The 22,928-nt window shown below is 37.4% G+C and overlaps 1 protein-coding gene across 1 annotated transcript; it reads right to left on the reverse strand.

The window, feature by feature from the left end:
- Positions 1–1,144: 1,144 nt before the first annotated feature.
- Positions 1,145–17,993, reverse strand: hat1 (histone acetyltransferase 1). Its single transcript, XM_044366388.1, has 11 exons — positions 17,888–17,993; positions 16,347–16,418; positions 16,135–16,210; positions 11,766–11,886; positions 7,825–8,001; positions 7,552–7,673; positions 6,874–6,978; positions 6,399–6,505; positions 5,850–6,001; positions 4,778–4,894; positions 1,145–1,843 (listed from the first exon to the last, which is right to left on the reverse strand). The coding sequence occupies exons 1-11, from the start codon at positions 17,892–17,894 to the stop codon at positions 1,673–1,675; spliced, it is 1,227 nt and encodes a 408-aa protein (XP_044222323.1). The 5' UTR covers positions 17,895–17,993; the 3' UTR covers positions 1,145–1,672.
- Between the last annotated feature and the right edge of the window lie 4,935 nt (positions 17,994–22,928).

Genomic DNA, 22,928 nt, shown 5'->3' on the forward strand with positions numbered 1-22,928 from the left:
CTGTTTACTCTAAAGGATGTCAGAAATGATTCAATGTGGTGCGACACCAAAATTAAACATACTTTTTAATATTTTGATGTCTACAGACAAGTGTGATGGGACATGAGAGCGCAGGATAGACTGAATGTGCATAATTAAGCTCCTGTAAACCCAACTGTGTGGTCTGAAGGACCAATAAGAGCTTTCACAAACTACAGTGACAACTACACAGAGGCCTGCAGATCATCCAAACTTTGTTCTCCTGGTCCACGAAGACTGAAGACTGGAGTAGGTGTATCAACATGCCACATAAAAGCCTGACCATGGCTCTATTAAACTGCCGTGTACTGCTAGTGAAATTAATGAGCACATAAACCCATGGTGCCTACTAAACAATAATGCCACTTCCCACTAGCAGGTCAGTCGGCTGAGCGTGTGCAGTGCAGTGCGATGCGAAATGTGCACTCGCAGCAGAGAAAACTGCAGTGAGATGAGGCCCCTTGTGGCCACGAGTGGATTCAATCAATCTGAATTAGAGATGTGAAGAGTTCCAAGGTTTTGTCTTGTTTCAAGTGGAGAGGGGGGGAAAAATTGAAAATTGACCCGGCAGCCTTCATTTAGTGACAATGTGCTAAAGTATCATAAAGTATGATGGGTATTCATCACAGTGATCGGCACAAGCGGGGGCAATACAGTGGCACAAAGGTTTTCAATTGAAAACCATAATACTCATTAGTGTAACACTCAACATCAGCGGCAATCAGAAGTTGCATTAGCCACAAGAGGGTGCCTGAACAAAATTACATCCCTAAATCGGCTCGAATATATACAACACATACTGGAAAATGCATTAATCAGGCCAGCTGGGATCTATAGTACAGTATAATGCACTAAGAAAGTTTTCAAACTCCATATGACTATCTATATATTGTGTCCTTTATATATTAGGTTGCATTTAGGTGACATTTAAGTGGTGAATAGTTAAGTTTCTACAGCCCTGATTAGATTGATCGTTAAAAATCATGTTTTCTTCGCAATTTCACATCATTAATCAACAGACTATGATGGGGGAGCATATGAGAATACCAACAAATACTCCAGAAAATATAGCCCGCTATTCAAAATTAGAATAAAACATTCCCAGGCAGTAATAAAGCAATAACTGAAAGATGATGAACTGCTCCGTTTTATTTTCTTTACAATAACAAACTCACAATTTGAGCAATATACAAAACCATTTTTTATTTTCCGTATGAAGTGCTTCAAAACAGACATTGAGAATTGTTTGACAAAAAAATCTTCAGAAAATGTCTACAATGAAGAAGAAGCATCTGTAGGATATTGGACCTCCTATCACCTGTAAATTATGACATATCACTGAATCTCACACACTGTGATTAAACACGTGGGACAAACAGGAAGTCTCGTCCTCCAGCTGCACTACTCTCCTGCTCTACTGTATCAACATCAGCTGGGAAACAGACAGGCCTTTTTCCACCGCAACCTATCCCTGCTCCGACCGACTCAGCTACTATAAACACTCTTCAATTAAAACTGTGATTTTGTTACATCAGGAGAGTTTCTTCTCGGTTGCAGCTAAAGTCTGTAGTTTATGTGGGCTTTGTACAGACGGGGCAGACCACCTGTGTGTTGAGAGGGTGGGCTTCCAGGCCAGCAGCGTCTCAGAGTCTGATCAGGCCTGCGCTGAAAGCCTCTCAATGATTCTCCTGTAGTCTTCCACCACAACCTGATAACTCTTCTCCAGCTCCTCGTGCTGCATCTGAGTGTCCATCTGACCCATGTGGGACACCAGCTCCTCCGGCCGCAGGCACTTCCTCATCTTCGTCAGCTCCCTCTGATTCTTCTGCACGACAGAAACGACACAGACGCACATCAGTGAGGCTGTTCCATCGGTTTGGTCACTCCCTCCAAAAGGCATATAAACATGTTAAATACCAAACATGTGATGAGGAATATGTGTTTTTTTTAAAACTTTATAAGGTTTATAAAATGTCTTTTAATGACTGTCCTGGTTTTGGATTTTATTTATTCACCACCTGCATTTGTAATCTAGCGGAAACATCAGTTCCTAATGGACAACATAAACTCTGAATAAAACATGTTAATACTGCATTTAAGGCTGCAACTAACATTTATTTCACAATTGATTATTTTCTCGATCACAATATCCTGGAGCCCAAGGTGACATCTTCAAATGTCTGACATACAGTCCAAAATAATCACTTTATGGTAATTTAAGACCAAAAAAAAAATCACATTATCACATTAAAGAACCTGGAACCATCAAATCCAATTCATTTTTAAGCAAAGATGCCCCCCCCCCCCCAAAAAAAAACTATATAGTATACACACAATACACAAAATAGTTGCCAATTAATTGTCTTTCAACTGACTAGTCCATTAAATTGACTAACTGACTAATTTTTGCACGTCTAACTGCATGTAAAGTCTGGGCATATTTCTTGGGACAACTGGTTTTATCATCTTCCAAGTACACAAGGTACCTGAGCATTTTTATAGCTTATCATCGTAGACTTTGGTTGTTTTACTTGTTCTGTGCTTATTGAGGATATAGATATGATATCTGTCATATATTGTCTGGTTGTAATGTGGTTATTACCAGACTGTTCAGTTTTCTGTGTGTTTATGTAACATGATGGTTAGTGGTTACGTATGTCTGCCAAAAAAATCCTTATTATTAAATCCATTCATTATTATATATAATTTATGCTTTATAGATATGTAATGAGCCATTAACTAGAACAGATTTGGGTTTTTCAGGTTGTGATGTTGTAATATCTTTTTTAAGCAACTTTGATCTTTGTGTCTGAGTAACAAGAGAAACCTATGACCCTTTATTCATGACATTTTAAACAGCAGACCTGATTATTAGAATACAAGTTGATCATTAATAAAAAGGTTCCTCACAAAGTGCATGTTGGATCATCCAGCAGCGTCCAAAAACCTTCTAACAGGCTGAATCTTTAACTGTTCGATAGTTGTTTCTCTGAAGACGGTTGTGGTTTTAGGCCAAATGCACCTTTATTAAGTAAATGTGATGAAGTGATTTTGGTGCAGATGCTCTGTAGCTCGGCAAGTGGTCAAGTTGTCCATTTAGGGGTTAAACAGACAAAGCACGTTATGTAAGATAACGATGGAAACCCAGGCTCATTATCAATCTATAAACTAGTATAAACTATTAATAACTTATTATTATTAAGAGTTATTAAAGCTGTTAGTTACAATTTATAAACCTTTTATAAAGTATGCCTTATGAAACAGTGGAGCAAACATTAACAGTGAAGCAGAACTGCAACGATTAGTTGATTAATTGTTTGACAGAAAATTAATCAACAAGTTATCGATTAATCGTTTTTAAGGGGGAAAAAAATGCAAAAATGATCTGTTTCCAGCTTCTTAAATGTGAATATTTTCTGGTGTCTTTGTTCCTCTATGATAGTAAACTGAATATATTTGGGTTATGGACTGTTGGTTGGGACTAAACAAGACATTTTAGCTTACATTTTGGGCTTTGAGAGAAGTGATCATCTTTCACCGTTTTCTGAGTTTTTACGGTTCAAACGGAGAAAATAATAGTCAGAATAATCAATAATGAAAATAATCTTTAGTTGCAGCCCTACAGTGAAGTCAGAGTGCTGAAAAACTGCACGCACATGCAAGCAGACATGGTCTCTGGGGAACTGGGGGTAAGCGAACCCCGGGTTGAGCAGAAATGTATAATCCCCCTCGCATTCACAGAGCAGCGGCCTCTACCATTCAACTAACTACATGCTAAATCTCCTCAGGGAAGGAAAAACGAACAGTCTGCATCTGGCCACCAGATCTCTCCTTGCCACTCTCCCAAGGAATTCCTATTTCCCACTTCACCACATAGGTCTTTTCCACGTCAGATTCTGCCTTTTTTGAGACTTGCGGTTACCCCGCTGACAGCAAATTCTCTAATGGTTGGTATGCAAAGGAGCAGTGAGCAGCCCAAATATAAAATGTCACAAGCAAACAGGATGTAGGGCTTTATGTTGGTGCGCAGAGATCTATGTAGTCTTTCCCACAGCCAAGTCTGGTGAAACAGTATCATAGGAGTTTATAATATTCTGTTCACCAGATCTGAGTGTTACACTAAACTCTTAGAAACTCCGAAGAAAACTTGCCAAGAAAAACGTGACCCAAAAATCCCCCCAGGAAACAAAAAGCGTTGATAAAATCGCAGTTTCCCTGTTGAAGTTTGAAAAGCGCTGCAATAGTAAAGCTACAGAACTCTGAATAGTAGCAGCTTCTTGACAAAGTGCTTCAAACATACTTTCATGAAAATTATTCCTCCCAAAGAAATGCAAATCCTGACTAATGACATGTGTGCCTGAATAGAAAAAAGCTTAGTAATGCCACAGACAAATGGTGCGCCCTATTGTGGATGTAACAATAAGGCAGTGGTAATCTATCAATTTTCACAGAGCTGAAGATCAATTTTTCTGCTGTTTTAAAAGGCAACATAATAAACAGCGACAATACAGAGCTGCAAGCCGATGCATGCTGTAATCAGGCCATTTAACTCCCTACACTGAACAGCTGTAATGTTATGCTAACAAAGATGGAAGACTGCTGGAGTCTTGTTTGACAGCAACAGAGACAAGTTGACATTCAGATGTGTTCAGAATAAATGAAGAAATCACTTGTTCAAAATGTCAGTCTGCGTCTTTTTGACCAACTCCGCACTGAAATGCAAAATACACCGATGAAGCTGTGATGATTAAAACCTCACCCTGTATGGTCCGAACAGCCTCTTCTTCACCTCCAAACGGTACTCTCTTGCTTTTTCTTCATCACTCATGTCTGTCGCTCTCAGACGCAGGATTTCGTATACTCGCCTTGCATGTTTCTGTAGAGGAAGGACAAAAAAATAAAAAATAAAAATAAAAGAAATTTCATTTAATTATTGTCAAACTTACAAAACACCAGTTTGCCTCAACAGGAACCTAAAAGACGTCACAGCACAAAGGCTACATGACATCAGAAGCTACTCAGAACTTCTAGTTATCTGTTCTCAAGAAACTTTTCTCAAGAAAAGCCAACACGTACTGTTGGACATTTACATCGCAGATTCCACACACTGATACTCAGCTACATGGACCAACAGAAAAGTACTTAAAGGTTAAAGCTGTAAATTTGGTTGCTGAACACAATATACTAGAAGTTTTGCAATGTTTATATAATTGAAAATAACTTTTAAAACGTGAGCATAGCAAGTTGAAATAGAGAATACATCTTCATTTATGTTTTGACATTTGGATTACAAGTTTTGATCTGACTTTGTCAGAACTGAGTTACATAAACTTATTTTGAGTCCCATTAATATCTATATTCATGGGTCTAGGTGAGTGAAATGAACAGTGGAGGCATGTATCTGCTGCCTACTTTTTAAAAATGTAAAATATTCTTTCAAGTTTCTATTTTGCAACCATTATGATCAACTTACTTTATACTCCAGAGTGCTGTGAAGCTTCAAGCTATGGTCTTAATGTTGGAACTGTTTACATATGTGCAGCACCAGCGCTAAAACAATTGCTCGATTATGGTCGTGTATTGAGCAAAAATGTCAAACATTCTCTTGGCTCCGACTTCTCCAGTGTGAGGATTTGCTGCTTTTCTCTGTTTTAAATCATTGTAAACTGAATTCTTTTGGGTTTTCAACTATTGAGTGAAAAACAACAAATCTGAGGATGTGACCTTGAGCTGTTATACAACCATTTGATAGAGTAAGCGACTCATCTAAAAAATAATCAACAGATCACTCAATAATGAAATTGATTGTTAGTTTGAGCCTCATACAACACCTTGTTAATTTTCAACTTGTCTTGTGCCTCTGTGACCATGTCGGCTGAGAAGCCGAGGGGCAGTTTGTCTGCAGCGAAGGATGGCAGGCCTTGACACAGCTTGACCAGCACATAGTCTCTCAGCTTCACGTAGTTCTCAGAGGGGTCTTCAGCTGCAAAAAACATAATACAATTAGTTAGCATTTTGAAGTGATTCACAACCTTTGAAAATATCTCATCCCCCTGAAATAAATGTCAGAAGTTCAAATCTCTTCAAGTAGCTTTTTAGTTTTTTGGGGTTTTTTTTAGAAAGAATTCCTCTCTGAAAGGAAAAACTGTGATGCCTCTTTAGTATTCATCCTCTGTCTCCATGCAAAGCAATGATTTCGATCCAAGAAGTTTCAACAGAGCTTCGGCACATTCTGGTATACATGCCAGCCCTCCTCATTAACTCACCCCCTAAAACTGCAGTGACAAATCTTTTAAACTGTTTGTGGGCGACACAAGGACCTCAGATTTAATGTTTTTCCACGCCTTCTTCAACACAGTAAATACCATTTTTACTCTCACCTGTGATGTCTTGCACTTTGGGCAGAATGCAATAAAATCTGTGCACTGCCTCCAGAAGCTGAGCTCCGTGACCCTCGCCTTGGAACGGAGGCAGGATCAGCATTTGGCTGTTTTAGTTAAAGAACAGACATACATGCAAACACAGAACCAATGAGGAAGCAGGTTTGTTTAAAATAAGTCTTGTGACATAACAAATTTATGTGGTGTCTGAGTAGGAGCAGAAACTCTTTGATTGAAAGCAGGAAAAAAAATAGACTGTTATACTGATCCATCAATGCAACAAATCAAAAGCTTATCTATAAAGTTGTTTTCAGATACAAATCACCCTGGTTTCGTAATGAACAAAATCTGGTTGAATGGTTGGCTATATAAGCCAGTAATTTGCGTTCTTTGCAAAGAGGATAAAGAAATGTATAATTTTCCACTCCTTTTTCATACAAAAGAATGGGAAGGCACGTGCTGCCCCGGCAATTACCTTACACGTGGTCGGGTTTTGTCTGGGTACACATAGTAATTATAAACTGTCATGTAGCCAACAGTTGCGTAGAGAGTCTCCCCATCTTTATTGTACTTTTCAAATCTGCAGATAAAACACAAAGGCAAACTGGTCAATTACAGGCACACTCCCATGCAGTGTCCATTTTAGCTTCTCTGTTCTCGTGCCCACCCCTCACCCCCACCGACGTCAGCATGTTAGAGCAGCCAGGCCCGATTGGTACACCTGCTACAACCTGAATACATTATGCACTTAATTGGAGTACTGCAACTTAGAGGAAGAGAAGGGGTTGGAGGAGGGACTGAGCTCCTCAAAATCACTTCAGTCTATTTTCCCCATTGTCAGTATTAATAGGTGCCAGGGTAAAGAAAACACTGGCAGAGGCTCTTTTTACTGTTAAGACATTGTTCAGTGTTTCAAAAGACAACAGTATTCAATTCAGCTCTTGCCCCTGAAAAATTTGAAAAGGTCTTTTGGCACAAAGAAAGCTCTTGCCTGATCAACAATTCTCCTACAGGGGAAATATAATCAAACTGGCCTGGTAATTGGTCACAAGCGCCTCAAAGGGGGGCTTTGTTTTTCAATGACACAATAAAGGCTTTAGGGTAGGGGGGTGGGCATGAGGGGGGGATGATGTCAATTAAGGAGGGCACGCACACAAGAAAGAAGTCCCAACGATCGTCGTCCGCGTCGATGAAACTTGCAGTCTCTATGAACCACATGAGGAAGGTCTGCAGGCGTTCGTGGTACTCTTGGAATCCGGGGCAGGTCAAGTCAGCCTACGGTGGACATGACACAAACAAATATCTGATGAGGTTTACTGTTAAATCTCATCCCTGCCGTGATGACGTAAGAGTGACGACAACTAGAAACGATTAAAAAAAACTGATACTATAATCTCAAAGGCTTCCTGTATGGTGAGGTGTGCACCTTATGAATCTGGTATGTGAGTTCTCCTGCGTCCTCGCTGTGGACTGTGTACGTGTGAAGCAGGGTGCCGAAGGGTTTGAAATTGGCCTCCTTCTCCAGCAGCGAGATAAAGTCGTCAGTGTTGCAGGTGAAGCCAGCAGGAATAATTTCCCGGATCTTTCCTTCGATATCATCAGGCTGGAAAATACAACATGAATTCAGTAACGCAGCAAACAAATCAGAACAATAAAAGATAATCTAGAATATGTTTATGAGACCAGTGAGGTATTTTCTAATAAACTGCTTTAAAGCTTTAAAATACACTTTTTGTTGTGTGCACAGATTTCGTGTTCAGCAAAATTTTTGTTCTTAGATAAGGTGAGACTGCAAAAAAGAAAAGTACAAAATAACCTGTGAAATAAAACTGCAAGCATACATGTTTTTGTGCCAATAAAAGAAAACCATTAGGCAATTAAAACTGTCAGCTGAGCAGAGACCACAGCAGCACACCCCCCCCTCCCTGCCCCGGTGAAAAGACCACTTAAATCAGTACATTTACTACTTATGTTAAACCATGAATATGTGATGAAGTTGCCACAATAACGCATTTCTGCTTCTCACTGGGAAATAAAATCTTATGAATTGATCTCAACTTAACAAACCTTTGGGCATCCATAATAGAGGCCTCTCCTCTAATCCTGCCAAGTGAACCCAATCAAATGAATTTGCCCCTGCATTTTCAAAGAGCCTCCGAGACAAAGGGGCCCTACCCTTGGACTTTTTACTCAGTGCAACGTGTGGTTAGTTCAGCTGTAATGTTTGCATTGTATCCATTTCCACAAGGATTGACATGAGAACACTTTACTAAGCAGCCCTTTCACACCATTTACATGTGTGATGGGCATTATTTCGGAACAGAGACCCTTGCTGCTCAGCATTGAAAACTGGGAAATGAAGAAGGTCTGAGCAAAATGCACTACAAAAGGCTAATACAACATGCTGCTAATTCCCCCCCTTTCAGACATCAGCTAATATCTAACTGGAAGTAATGCACCTGCAGCTGAATGCCTCTTAACCATTGTAATTGTCCAGCCACATTTCTAAGGAACAAGGACCATACTTAAAAGGCCATGGACAAACAAGTCTCTTTGTCCCGAGCACTCTCCTACATACTAGACACTAAATTGCACAGCCTTCCAGAATAGATGCCTCAGTTTGGCATGAATATAACTTAACAATGTTCCTTTAGAACATTTTGTTAATGTCTTTGATTTCTAACAATAAGCACAAAGGGAGTACAAACTATCTAATTTGTTGTGTTGGTATTATTTCATCTGCTCTAAAGGCCATATTACACTGAAAATCTGCAGTCATTTTCAGTTTATAATTATTTGTAAAGTACTGCTTTAATTTCTAAATCTTATTTACACACCTATATGGATTACAAATGTTATAAATAATAACATAGAACTACTACAGACGTTCAGCATTTTTCCCCCAGTTTGCAGCCCTTGTGCACACAAAAGATCTGGCACCAAATCAGTGTTGCCTGTGAAAAATCCAGCAGTATAGAGTTTTTGGCTGATTTAAAAGGGGAAAAGGTGATTTTTGATCAACGTGACAGCTGCATAAACTCCATCTCTGCCTCCCCTCGTCTCTAGCTCTCTTCTCTCGCCAGCTGCACCGCACCCCGACCGTCCACATGCACTCGGAGACAAACACTCTTCAGATGCAGCCTGAACTCTGCTGCTCCCCTCACACTCTCTACCTCTACACCAGCTGCACTCAAACCCTTAACAAGGTGAACACTCAGGGGTCAACGCGCAGCACACTAAGCAGCGGCGCACACAGACCGTGAGCCATCCGTCACATTTCGGTTTGAATATCAGCTGTGGCTTCAAACTATGTTCCCAAAATGTGTAATGGCTCTTTTTTTTTTTTTTAAAAGACACTGAACTGGTTGTCATGGTATTTTTTTGTGATGTGGTGCTCATCAGCCTTATCGGATGGAACAATCACTGTTGTATGGAGTTATTTAAAGAAACTGTTGAGTTTAGAGGTTATGCCACTGGTCCCACTGGCACCAGTTGAGGCCACATTGTCCAGTAGGGGAGCCCCCTGCTGTTTCCAGACAGGACAGATGTCCCAGTGTTGAATCATCTGACCTCAACGGGGCCCTCGCTAATACTTGCACTTGTTCTAAATGTTTGCTGCATTGATAGCTTGAGGAAAATATTCAAAGCTCTCAGTGGCCTTTTGTGAAGTCTCACCATTTTTCCACTTTTGACCAAATACTAGCTGTTGATATGTAAATTATTATGTCTGACAAAAAAGTTTTACATTTGTAAGCAGTGCTAGTTAATCATTACATAAAACTGAACTTAAAGTTACTGAAGATCAGTTTGAAGATATTCAATTTCCAAGATTTCGATTGTCGATGACTTGAACAATTCACTCCTGTAAATACACACACACACACAAGATACCCAACAGAGTGACATTACTCCTCCTGCTGATTCAATCACAGAACCCTCTAAAAATCAATGCCTCATGTTAGACCCCACGCACAAAACCTTTTAAAACCCTTCTCTTCCGACGGGGAGGAGTAGGATTAGTGTACTGGCACGGGGGGCCATGGAGGGATGAGATTATTCTAACAAAACAGGAGATCCCTTACTGGAATAATGTCACCACCCAGAGAGGCCATTATATGAGTTACTTCAGTTAGTGAAGAAACAACATAAAGGCACCAGAAACTGCCCACAAAAAGGTACCATAGATCTATCTACTCCCCTTAAAGAATAATTGATCTCAGAGTCCTTCTCGCATCCAATTATGGAGGCATCCACTCAGTAAAGCTGCCCAGTATTTGTCCATCAAAGTCTGTACTCAGCCAAAGATCATTTGTGAGAGAAGAAACTCACATCTGTAACACTACTCTGGTACAATCATGAGTGTTTATGTAGCTCCCCAACAGAGTCATACATCTTCTCTGGTCTCATTCTCTTGTTAAACTTTAATTTATATATCAATAATTTAAGCTAATCAGCTCAGTAGTTCTGAGCCAGGACCTTTGCTGTTTGGATCAAGTAGCTCATGAAAAATAATGTTCAGCATTCAGTAGTCTAGAGCTGCGTTTCAATGTATCAGATAATCTACAAATTTAATAAACATTTAGGTAAATCGGATCGACTAAGGCTGCAACTTTTCTCAATTAATTGATGAAACATTTTGTCTATAAAATATCAGAAAATAGAGAAAAATGCTTGTTATAATGTCCAAAGTGATACCTTCGTGTTTTGTACAACCAGCAGCCCAAAACCCAAAGATATTCAGTTAACCATCATGTATGACACAGAAAAGCATCAAATCCTCACATTTGAAAAGCTGCAACCGGCGAATTCTTGGCTTTTTTGCTAAAAATAAATAAGTAAATAAAACGATTATTCAATCAGCAAAACTGTTGCTGATTTATTTTCTGTCAATCGACTGATCGTTGCAGCTCTAGATACGATTAGGTATTTGTAGATACCCAATATTAAAGGACTCGCATCGGGATTGGGGCCAAATAATTTGATCAGGACATAAAATACAACACTAACTGCAAAATCCAACCTAAGCCTCGACTATTCTACTTTTCAATAAGAAGCCCTTTTTAAAACATAATGGTGCAGCTTTCTGACATTTCAGATGGAGGAAAGGTATTTTTTTTAAATCACACCATGATATTTGTGCATGTTAAAGCATAGTTTATTTATACTGGAAGCATCTGAAGGTGATGATGGTGAAATCAGACCATTATAATCAAAATAATAGAAGAAAATGGCATCATGGCAAAATGAGTAGAGTAGGCATGAACAACTATCAAGACAAACTGACAGTGAACCAACCACACCTTTAATAGTCACATTGAAGGGTGCTACAGCTTTTAAATTAAAAGAATAAAGAAATACAAATCTTACCTCCACACAGTCAAACGTTTCAGTGACTTTTGAGGAATATTTCACTTTGAAGAGGGTGCTCAAGTTTCCAGCAGTGTAGAAGAGCTGTATCTGCAGACCTTTGTATCCAAAAGCCACCTCACTGCAGAAGTAAGTGAAATCATTAGTCACACATTTTTACTAGAAAAGTGACTTGCAAAGAGAAAACAATAAAATGATGTCTTGTGCAGTCTGGTGTAAATCAATATCAGGAGGACAATAACAAAACACCTGATAATCATTCTCATATACTGAAATCTGTCAAATATACACCTGGAGTTGATGATAAATGTTTACTGCAGGTCTGGCCATTTATTTCACTGTGTTGCATTGTTTCTTCCACTGCGAGATCACTAACAGTTTATGCTAAAATAGATTTCATCATTATGCAACTATGTGATTGAGCTTTACTAGCAATTACGCTTGCTGAAATAATTAATGCTCCAATTACTGTGTTCCCTTTGAGCTGATTGCAGCAAGTGCAAAAATAACCAATCCTAGTTTTGACTAATTTGGAAATGCAATTTAGAGCGTAACGACATGCTACTGTAAGCCTACACGCACGCACAGGTGTCACTGCCAAGAATGTCGTCTCGCTCAGGTCCAACAGCAATGCCTATTTTATCACATTAGGACAACACTGTGACTCTTTGTGAGGCTTAAATAGTATTCAAGAGAGATGTTATTTTCCCCTTTGCATATCTGGCACTGCAAACTTTCCTACAGGTTTTATGAAACCACAAGAAACTTTAAGAAATCCTTACATACTGGTAATAACATTAAGTATTGAGTTGGACCATTGTACTGACAAAATACAAAATCTGAGTAAATCATGATGTGATTGAAACATCAAAAATCATAATCATCAAAAGTTTGGACACACTTTCTCATTCAAGGACATTCCCTTGAAGGTGTGTCCAAACTTTTGACTGTACATGAAAACTGAAACTCTGTAGTGTTGGTGGTCTGGCTCTGAGGATTACAGATATGATGGCAGAGTCTTCTGCAAATACTCAGTGGAGTAACTGGTTTGTAGCCAGAAAGTTAATTAATCAAAATCCTGGATTCAACAAGCCAGCCCACATTTGGTCTGGTGAGGCTAAATAGGCATTTGTGTGAGATGGGCATCATTTCAAGTTGGCTGCACAAAAGATGATTAATTAATTTATGATTAATTTGGAGCAATACAGTGGATTTTAAGATTACATGCAGGGCATATGCAAATGTGTTGTTGGCATTTGTTTGCCTTTATTTGATAGTTGGAAGTGCAGAGACAGGAAACATGGGTAGAGAGAGAGGTGTATAACATGCATCAAATGCCCGCGGCCAGAATTGAACCGCTGACACTGAAGTTTATGGTACGCATGTTTACCAGTAAGTTATTGGGGTGCCTCCACAACAGCTGGGGGCAGTGACTGTGCACATCTTTCCAGAGTCTTGTTGGCACAATGAGGTCGCCAAACTTTACAGAGACCTGAATCAAGACCTGTGCTCAATGTCAATATCTGGCAACCTAGCGCCATAACTCGAGACTGCACAGAAGTGCTTCAGATTAATCAGTAATGCATTTCTTAGTAACGTATTACAGTAATGTGATTACAAGTAGTGTAAGGGATTATGTTTTGAAATTCAATAATAAGATTACAGTTACTAATCCCAGTAACATTCCTTTACTTTAACAATTTGGGGGTCGGCTTGTCTCACTGGAAGTTTATCAGTTTGGTCTCTGTGCGTTCAGAGAGCTGACTGCTACGGCACTTGTTAGCTTGCTGCCAGGGCTGGAGGTTTGGGGAGGCAGTTAGCTGCTATCAAAAGATGAGAAAATCATCTCCCAGTAACTCAAAAGTTATCTAATTAACATGTTGTGTCTTCTTAGCTGCCAGCTAGCCACCAGTAGCTTTTTCTATATTCTGTTGGCCTTCAGTGCTGCATGCGGACTGGGGCTAAACTAACATTACATGTTGATGGTCACCTTAGGCTGGCTGCTTATTAAACCACAATTTATTATTTTCTATTGCTACGTATGCTAAACACAGAAGATTTGACGAGGGGTTGCGGAGGCTTTGGAGTAGTTTAAAGGTTCCTGATGAAGCCGGGCTGAGTAAAAAACAAACAAATATACTTTTGCTGTTGAGTAATTAGTAAAGTAATGTAATTACTTTTTCAATCACTTATAATGAGGAATTGATTACATTTTTCAAGTAACTCACCCAACACTGTAAATACATCAGCTTTAGAGGAGTTGGTAGGTGTATTTTATGACCCTGAACAGAGTCAGGCTAGCCGTTTCCAGTCTATGCTGCTAAGCTATCGTCATCCTGACTCCACCTCTTTACTAAATGCACAGACAGACTGAAAACTATCTTCTCATCTCACTCTTTAAAAGAGAGAGAAAACTTATTTCCCAACATGTTGAGCTATTCCTTTGCTGCTATAATTTTTAAACCAGGAATTACAGCCTGTGAGCCTGTTTAAAGGTGACATTCATCACAATACATGGATAACTGTTGAATCATTTGGATTTACGATACATTGTTGGCTAAACGTCTGGTTAAATGTCCAAAAGTTGTTATTGATTGAGATTCATCATGCTGATAACTTAATGAATTTGTTTTATTGTCGCGCATTATATATTTCAACCTTCACAAACAATGGCAGATGATAAATTTTACATCAGCCAGACTATCGCCGCCACATGGATGCAGCAAGCATGAACTGGGCTTAAGTACCTATAAATATGCACCTTTCAGGTAAATAGGGAAGCACAAGTATCATATTGAACTAGCTCATTGTTGCACCAATACTTGTACTGACTTGTTGAAAAATAATAGCAAAGAGCAGCTTGTCAGTTCCTGTATTTTCAGGCAGCAGATTAGGAAGAGGTAATGGTCAAGTCTAGCGAGGACAGAAACCAGCAACTATGTTTTTAGGTTGGTTGACAATTTAATTTGTGTGTGCCTACTTTAGTGGTTCTGTGATGGACTGCTTTTTGAATATGATGGACAGTGGATAAATTATGTGACTATATCAGTAAAGTCAGTGTTTTGCAGTAATTCAGTAGATCTAGATTCTGTTCAGAGCCCGTTGAGACAGATTTCAATGGACAGCTGACATAAACATGTATCTCAAATACATCAAGTAACCATTTGTGATCGGATGTTTCTTTCCTGCTCACATTTGATTTCATCTTTGTATACAGTAACCACACATTTTCACAGAGGTTTTCAACTCAAGCACATGTGTCTGTGCGAAAAACAAATCTGCCGTTCTTTGTTTTCATACGTGAAGTTGACTGCGTTCATGTTGCCTCTAAATATTGTTTTGGATTGAACAGCAGCATTTACATTGGTTTTGGAAATATGGGTTTGTGGCAAACTACAGTTTCTTGAGAATGTTAGTCAAACCAAGTTCAAATATTTGAGATTTTTCTCACCACAGTGATAGCACAACACACCCCAATGGTTAGACTGTAATCACCATTTAATTCCTATAATTCATTTTTCCAAGCAACTTCACATACTGAAGGATTATTGTGAGTGGCTGAGAGACTCAGGAATATGTCTGCTTTGGTAGCGAAATACCAGTAGTTCTCTAGTATATGGGTAAGGGTATCAAACAATGAGACTAGTACTGGTATGATGTATTAAACTGGATCATAAGCTGACTCTATTGTTACACCCTCATCCTTGACACACTTTAGTTGTAAGTGTAAACAGGACCACATGACTCTTTTCAGCCATATTTGAATAGATTAAAATACAACCATCAATGTGCTTTTGGGTAAAACACATTAGAGCCGCAACGATTAGTCGATGGACAGAAAATTAATCAGCAATTATTATGATAATCAATTAATTGTTTTGAATCTTTTTTTTTTTTTTTTTTTTTTTTTTAGGAAAGAGTCTTTGGTTCCAGCTACTTAAATGTATATTTTCTGGTTTCTTTGGTCTTTTATGACAGTAAACTGAATATCTTTGGGTTGTGGACTCTTGGTTGGGACAAAAGAAGACATTTTTGGTTGATTTTTGTGCTTCATGAAATGTTGATCGACAATTTTTCACCATTTTCTGACATTTTATAGATTTATCGAAAGAAAAGACAGAATCATCGATAATGAAAGTAATCATTTTTTGCAGGCCTAGCCACTATTGCTTCTGTGCGGCTGCTCAAAGGCCAATAGTTAGACTGGTTGTATCTAGTAGCGCACATTTGTCAATACTGACACTTGTATGAATGTTAAGTGAGGTGGCACTGCTGAAGATGTGTGAACTTTTTCACAGGGAAAAATGTGTAACAGTTTGTGTATTATTATAACAAGCAATGAAAAGTAATGATGGAAAAAGAGACTCACTCATCTCCAAATATTTGGTGGCTGTACTCAGGGTGGAATGTAGTGCCGTCATCTTCAACATCCTCTGGAAAGCGAACTGAGCGTAAAAGAAGATTCAAGCAGTGTAAGTGAGAAATTTGAAGCTACTTCCAAACAACATTGTCATTGTATTTATACATATCATCATCTTCATTTATAATAAATACTTTAAAATAAAACAAAAATAAACATACTTAGCTTCAAGCATATAGCTTCATTGGTGTCACACTTGTATTCGGCCAGTTTCTTCTCCATGGTATTTACCGCTGAAGAAAAGAAAACAAACCATAAACCATGCTGAAATTGTAGAGTCTTTGGTTAGTTTTTTTTAACATTAGTGGTTTCTATAGACTCATTTTCTACTTTGTCATTTTCCTTACTTCACAGATCACTTGAGAGTTTCAGTGATCTGTTGCTGCACAATGACAGTAATTATTCATTCGAAAACAGGATGTGACATACAACCATATTTAGATTCTACTATTGATCAAAACACAGTGCTGAAGACACAGCGGACACTTGTTGACGACAAGTATTCAAGCAGCTCAGCCATAAAAGCCTTTGGTGTGGGAATTTAAGTTATATGACAGCATGAATTCAAGCTTTACTAGATTACAAAATGTTAATAACTCAATCAGAATCAGTTTATTAGCCAAGTATGCACCATACAAAGAATTTGTCTCCCACAAACCCAACATAGTAGAAAAAATATAACAAGAGCAAGGTAATAATAATGAAGTAATACAATAAACAAAGTAGTGCTAAAATTAAATGAGAAATCTAAATTCTATTCTATTAATAGAATAGAATAGTAATAGTTTTGAAATAGGATGTAAAAGTTAAAATGAAATATTGACTGTGCAAAGGAAATATGGACTGCACTATGGACAAAGAAATGAAGTGTATGAAACATATGACGGTGACAAGAGCAACAACTGAATGTGACATGTGCAATAAATAATTCACCTCTGTAACAGTGGAGGTTGAATGCAGTGTACAATGTTAAGTCCAGTTTGATGAAATATATGAAAGTGACCATTGCAGGGTTTAAAAGAGGGACACATCAGACACATGTTCCTGTGGACTTTGCTTATTACCAACATGTAGTTTTGATCATTTTAACTTATGTAAAGTGTCTGAGTACTCTGAAAAGCGCTCTATAAATGAAATGAATTCTCATTATTATGATTATTATGATTATTATCATTAGCTGCATCTGTGCACACCATGGAGTAAGGTATGAAGTGCTGAGGTCATGAAAGAGGTTATTTTGGAGGTCAGCTGGTAGTACCTCCAGAGCCTTAGGATGAGCTTTGTTAATGGGATCCTTTAAAACGAAGTAACATTATAAAATTTGTTCAGGCGGAAACGTTCATCAAACTATGCTCAAATGTGAGTTAAAGACGGGTCTTTCTGTCAGTTAGCAACACAGTATAGTCATATGGAAAAAGAGGCATCAAACAGACGTTACTTTACCAGCATCCATCCACACCTTCAAACGTAACATAAACACACAAAGCTAAACACACAGTGCATGTTGTGACAGCCTGATAGCATGCTATTGCCGTTAGCAGGCCACTGCTGCCGTTAGCTTAGCTCGCTGTGTTTTGAACGAAGCAACAAAGGTAAACTACATTCCCGACGGGCTTAAAGCAGGACTGTGGTGCATTCGCTGGTGAATATGCATTGAAACGAAGACGATAAAATGAAAGCATGAAAGCGTTCAGCGACTTACCCGCCATTTCTACACACTGTGTTGTGCGGAGTTGTGTTGTCCCAAAAGACCCGCGGAATCATGAGCACTTCCGGGTCCGTGTGTTTCCGTGGAAACAGGATGTAGTTTTTTTAACGGCCCCTGTATCTTCTAACATCATATTTACGTATTATATTTATGCATATATATATTTAAAATCATATTTAATATTATGTTTTGTAATATGTTTTTATTATACTTTAATAATACATTTTATTATTTAGTAAAAAATACACTGATGGATTTTCTCATTAAACCTGAGGCAATGCATTGCTTTATATTGACAACAATCTGATACCATCGGATGTTTTAATGATATATTTCATTTTTAAAAACATACAGTTTTAATAATATGACCTGTTTATTTACAACATATTAACATTCATATGGTGAATAAAAACTGCATGTGCAAATTGAGAATTACTGAAGGAAGGTGAGTTAAACACTAAAAGACACCCACTTACACACTGAAATGGGTTATTTTTACTTTCATTGTGTATATTATTTTTTATTGTTTATTTTGTTATGTATTAATAATCTGTCAAATATTATTTCGATTGGCTAATCGACTACCACTAGTTGTTTGATAATATGTGAAAAAAAGGTAGCATGAACATTAATGTTTTCAGTCCTATTGTTCTATTTCTTCAAAAGATTTTAATTTTAATAATGACAAGAAAACAGATAAAAGCAGTAAACCCTAACATTTCCAGGTTGTCCTGTTGCTGAACAGTGGCCACTGTGGCCACAAGTGACAATAATGAGATTATGGTTGTAGCAGCAAAACCTGTATTGAATTCAGACATGGTGTTTTATTTCTTGTGAATTCAACTTTTCATTTGTAACAGGGAGATTGTGTTATTTCTTCTTTCAAAAGTTACATCCTCTAATATTGAGAAGGTATCAACAAATTGTAACATTTTTTCCCTTCAGCATTATATAGAGCTTAAATGAATAATTATCAAAATTGTTGCAGATTAGTATTATTTTCTCATATTGACATTATTATCAACAGACAACAACAATATCAGCAGACAAATAAGAAATAAGATAATTTTGAGCTTAAAAAGCAGCTTTTACACACAATATGTGTATTGTTGGAAAAATCATCTGTATTAACAGCATATACCAACATAAGCCATGTGATTAGTTTTGCTTACATGGTTCTGACAGACAATTAATGTCATGAAATAACTGCAAAGAGAAATATTAACTTCAACTTTCTTCCTTAAGTTAGGTTATACACATAACAGCTATCTCAAACCACTATCAGCACCTACTTGTCCCATTATAGCCCCTAAAAACTTTTACCTCCATTTGTAAAAAGAAAATGCTGCAACATTTCACACTGAAAAACACTGAGTAAAAAGAAATGCTAAGCAGTTACATGCTTAAAAATGAGTAATTAATAGTGATGATAATGAATTAAGGAACTTAATTTCATTACTAAGATAAATTAAGCACATATAAATGGTAGTACAAGTTATAGTTAATTAAGTACATTACATTACTCTGTGTAAGAGACAAGAATACTCAGCTAGTTTGTTTTTAATTCAGTGTAATGGTAGGTGGATTACACTTTTACATTTAAAATCAAAATAACTTTGAAATGTTTAATGTTATGTTGACTGTAAATGTTCACTGCTAATGTTTTTATCCTGGCCAGCAGAGCGTTATCAAAGGTCTTTATGGTTTTGGTTTAAAGTCAGGCTGATTCAGTCCTGACGGATTCATTGGTTAGAGCCCAATTCAAGTTTTGAGAGCACTGACAAGTTTAATTTTCAACAGTAAAATGTCCTGCTCAGTGCATATGTTGGTCACAATTCTTTAATAGCCAAATTTAAGGGATCCTTATCATGTTTTTGTTTGTTAACAATGTGATTATGTAAAGACAGAATATAGGCTGACATATCATCAGATTTTTTAAATTCCCAAACATCAGTAACAGGATATGTCTCATAATCCAGTATCAGTCATGCTATATTACGTTTATGGTCATGGAAAGAAAAGCATCATGGTGAAAAAATGATTAAGGTACAGTTATATTTGGCACCTAAAATTGAAGAAGTATAAATTTGAATCATATTTTGTCATTTGTGAATGTATTGTATTGTGTATAGAGCTGCAATAATTAGTTGATTAATTGATTAGTCAATCGACAAACATGAATCGCCACCTATTTTGATCGTCAATTAATCATTTTGGGTAAAAATGCCAAATCTCTCTAGTTCCAGTTTCTTAAATGTGAATATTTTCTGGTTTCTTTAGTTGTCTATGATAATAAACTGAATATCTTTGGGTTGTGGACTATTGGTCAAGACATTTTAGGTTGCACTTTGGGGTTTTGGAAACAGTAATCAACATTTTTTAAACCATTTTTTTCTGACATTTTATAGCCCAAACAATGAATCAATAAATTGAGAAAGTAGCTCTAATTGTGTTTGCTCGATGCAGCAGAGCGGAGCCAAAGTCAGCGACACCCAGTGAAAGTCTGTTTATGCTGAGTCATTACAGTGATTTGTTGTGTTTAACTGAGACAGTGAAATGCTTATTTCTACATTTTCTTTCCACATATCAATAAAAATCAAGTCTAATGAAAGTATTTGAAGGGGAGCCCGTACCACCCCAATGACCATCTGATTATTGTTATGTACATTATGTGAGATGAAAGGCAAGACAAGGCAGGTTTATTTGTACAGCACATTTCAACAGTAAGGCAATTTAAATTGTTTTACATAGAACATAAAAGGCATCAAGACAGAAAATAAAAGCAACACAAGGAAATAAAAAGGACATTTAAATACAATTAAAAAATATTAAATTGTAAATAAAAAAAATAAGCTAAAATAGAATAAGACAGATGAAACAGGAGAGTAAAAGTTACAGTGTAGTGTAAGATACACAGAACAAACAGAACAACAAACAGCAACAAATAGAAAAGTCTTCAGCCTCGATTTAAAAGAACTGAGAGTTACAGCAGACCTGCAGTTTATATGTGGAGCATAAAAATTGAACACTGACTCACATTTTGGATAAAATTCCACCTCATTTGGACAAGTTAGTGAAAATAAAAACAAACTTGTCATTCAAAAAAGTGGTTAGGTTAGACTAGGGTGATATCTCAATAAAAATAAACAGAAATTGACTCTCTGGGGCTAAAAGTGCAATTCTGAACATCCCTCTGAGCACCGGGTAATGCTGTGCTATCATCCCGGCCTCAGCTATTCTGTCCTCCAGGTGCACCAATGAATGACCTACCCAGTCATGTTTAAGCCACTGTAATTTTACCTCTACTGCACTGTCAGCACTAGATTATCCCTTTCCTGAACAATACCATACCTTTTACAATCCTTAGGTAACAAATTGTGTCTGCATGGAGGCAATACATGCTGCTTGATCTCTGAACTTCAAACTACAGTCGTTGAGACTTTTTTTTTTGTCTGGAAATGCAGGGGAAGAGAGCATCACACAGCAGAGGGGGGAAATACAATATTGTATTGTTAAACAGTCTTGTTACAGTCCAATCACCTGGTTGAAATTCTCTATAACATTTCATAGTGTGAGTCTGAATTGACTTCAGCAGCAGTGGGACTGTGTTACAGGCAAGTAAGAGGCAGTGTAGCTCAGGTGGTAGAGCAGTTTGGCTACTAATTGTGTGCTTGATGGTTTGATCCCCGGTGGCTCCTTGAATAAAAACACTGTACCTCACATTGCTCTTCATTTGTGTAGGGAAGAAGTAAATCAGTTTGTACAGAAGAGTCTGCAAAATTAATGTGATGTAATGAAATGAGAGTAGATACTGAAATAGCAAATACTGCTGCATCATTTCACAAGTGAAACTGTAATTTGTAAGGTGGTGAGATACAGTAGGTGTTGCAAAGTTAAATGTTTTGGTGTCTTTGTGTTTTCAGTGTAGTTTGGTAGTTAAATGTTCCGTATAATTACTCAGAATTCCCATTAATAATTTAAAAATACTTTTTTTTATAGCACAGCAAGCCTTGACCTCTTGGACATGAGCTGTGTCCTCTGACCTCCAGACAACTTCCTGACTAACAGCCCAAAGTTTTAAGCCCCAAAAGTGACAAATTACATTTACTCAACTGTAGTGAGTACACTTGTGAGATGCACTTCATTGGTTTGTACACTTTGTAAGATTGTATTCCTTTAGTGTGACACATCTCACAGGAAATATTGTACTTTTTACTCCATCACATTTATCTGATAAGAAGATTACGATTTTACCTACAAAAATCAGCCCATAAAATATAATTAAATGCTGTGAAGTTTAGTAAAACACTAACATTAAAGTGTCGACCAATCAGTGCAATAATAATTTAATGGGACTATTGTTTACATGGAATTATAACTTAACATTTTGGATAATTAAGTGAATTTTATTGCTACACATAAAAACACTGCATTTGTTTACTTTTAGTTAAAGATTCCCACCAGACGTGTTTTAAAACATACAAAAATACTCTTCTTTAAATAAGTCTTTCCACAAAAGTTCAATTACCTAATTAGAAATTCTTAAAATGACATCTACTCCTCCTTCATTGAATAATTCAGAATCAATGAATATGTAAATATTTTTAATTGACTCAAGATGTCTCTTACTTCACTGAAAAGTCCGTTCTCAGACTTGGTGAGCTGCAAGTTTCCACATCATACTTGTGTTAGTCTTGTCTTGATTTTTCAGGCATTTAATTCACAAAATTTTCTAAAAACAAACATTTTCATATCCTCATTGTATCAATCAATGGTTACTCAACTGATTTTCCTGGAACTGTATCACAATATCTATCAACATTGTGAAACAAAATGATACATGATAAAAGGTTTTATATTTACACCCAAAGGCTTCAGTGGAGCTGCTCAGTGAGCAGATCAGACTTGTTATACTGGGCAGCTTCCAGGTGTGAATGTGTGAGTGAACATGATGTTCTTGAAAAAGAGAGCATTGCTTTCAGTGATACTTCCCTGGATAAATAAGGACTTAAAAGTAGTTAAACAGTGCTATAAA

The sequence above is a fragment of the Thunnus albacares genome, chromosome 11 (genome assembly GCF_914725855.1).
Source record: "Thunnus albacares chromosome 11, fThuAlb1.1, whole genome shotgun sequence".
NCBI lineage: Eukaryota > Metazoa > Chordata > Actinopteri > Scombriformes > Scombridae > Thunnus > Thunnus albacares.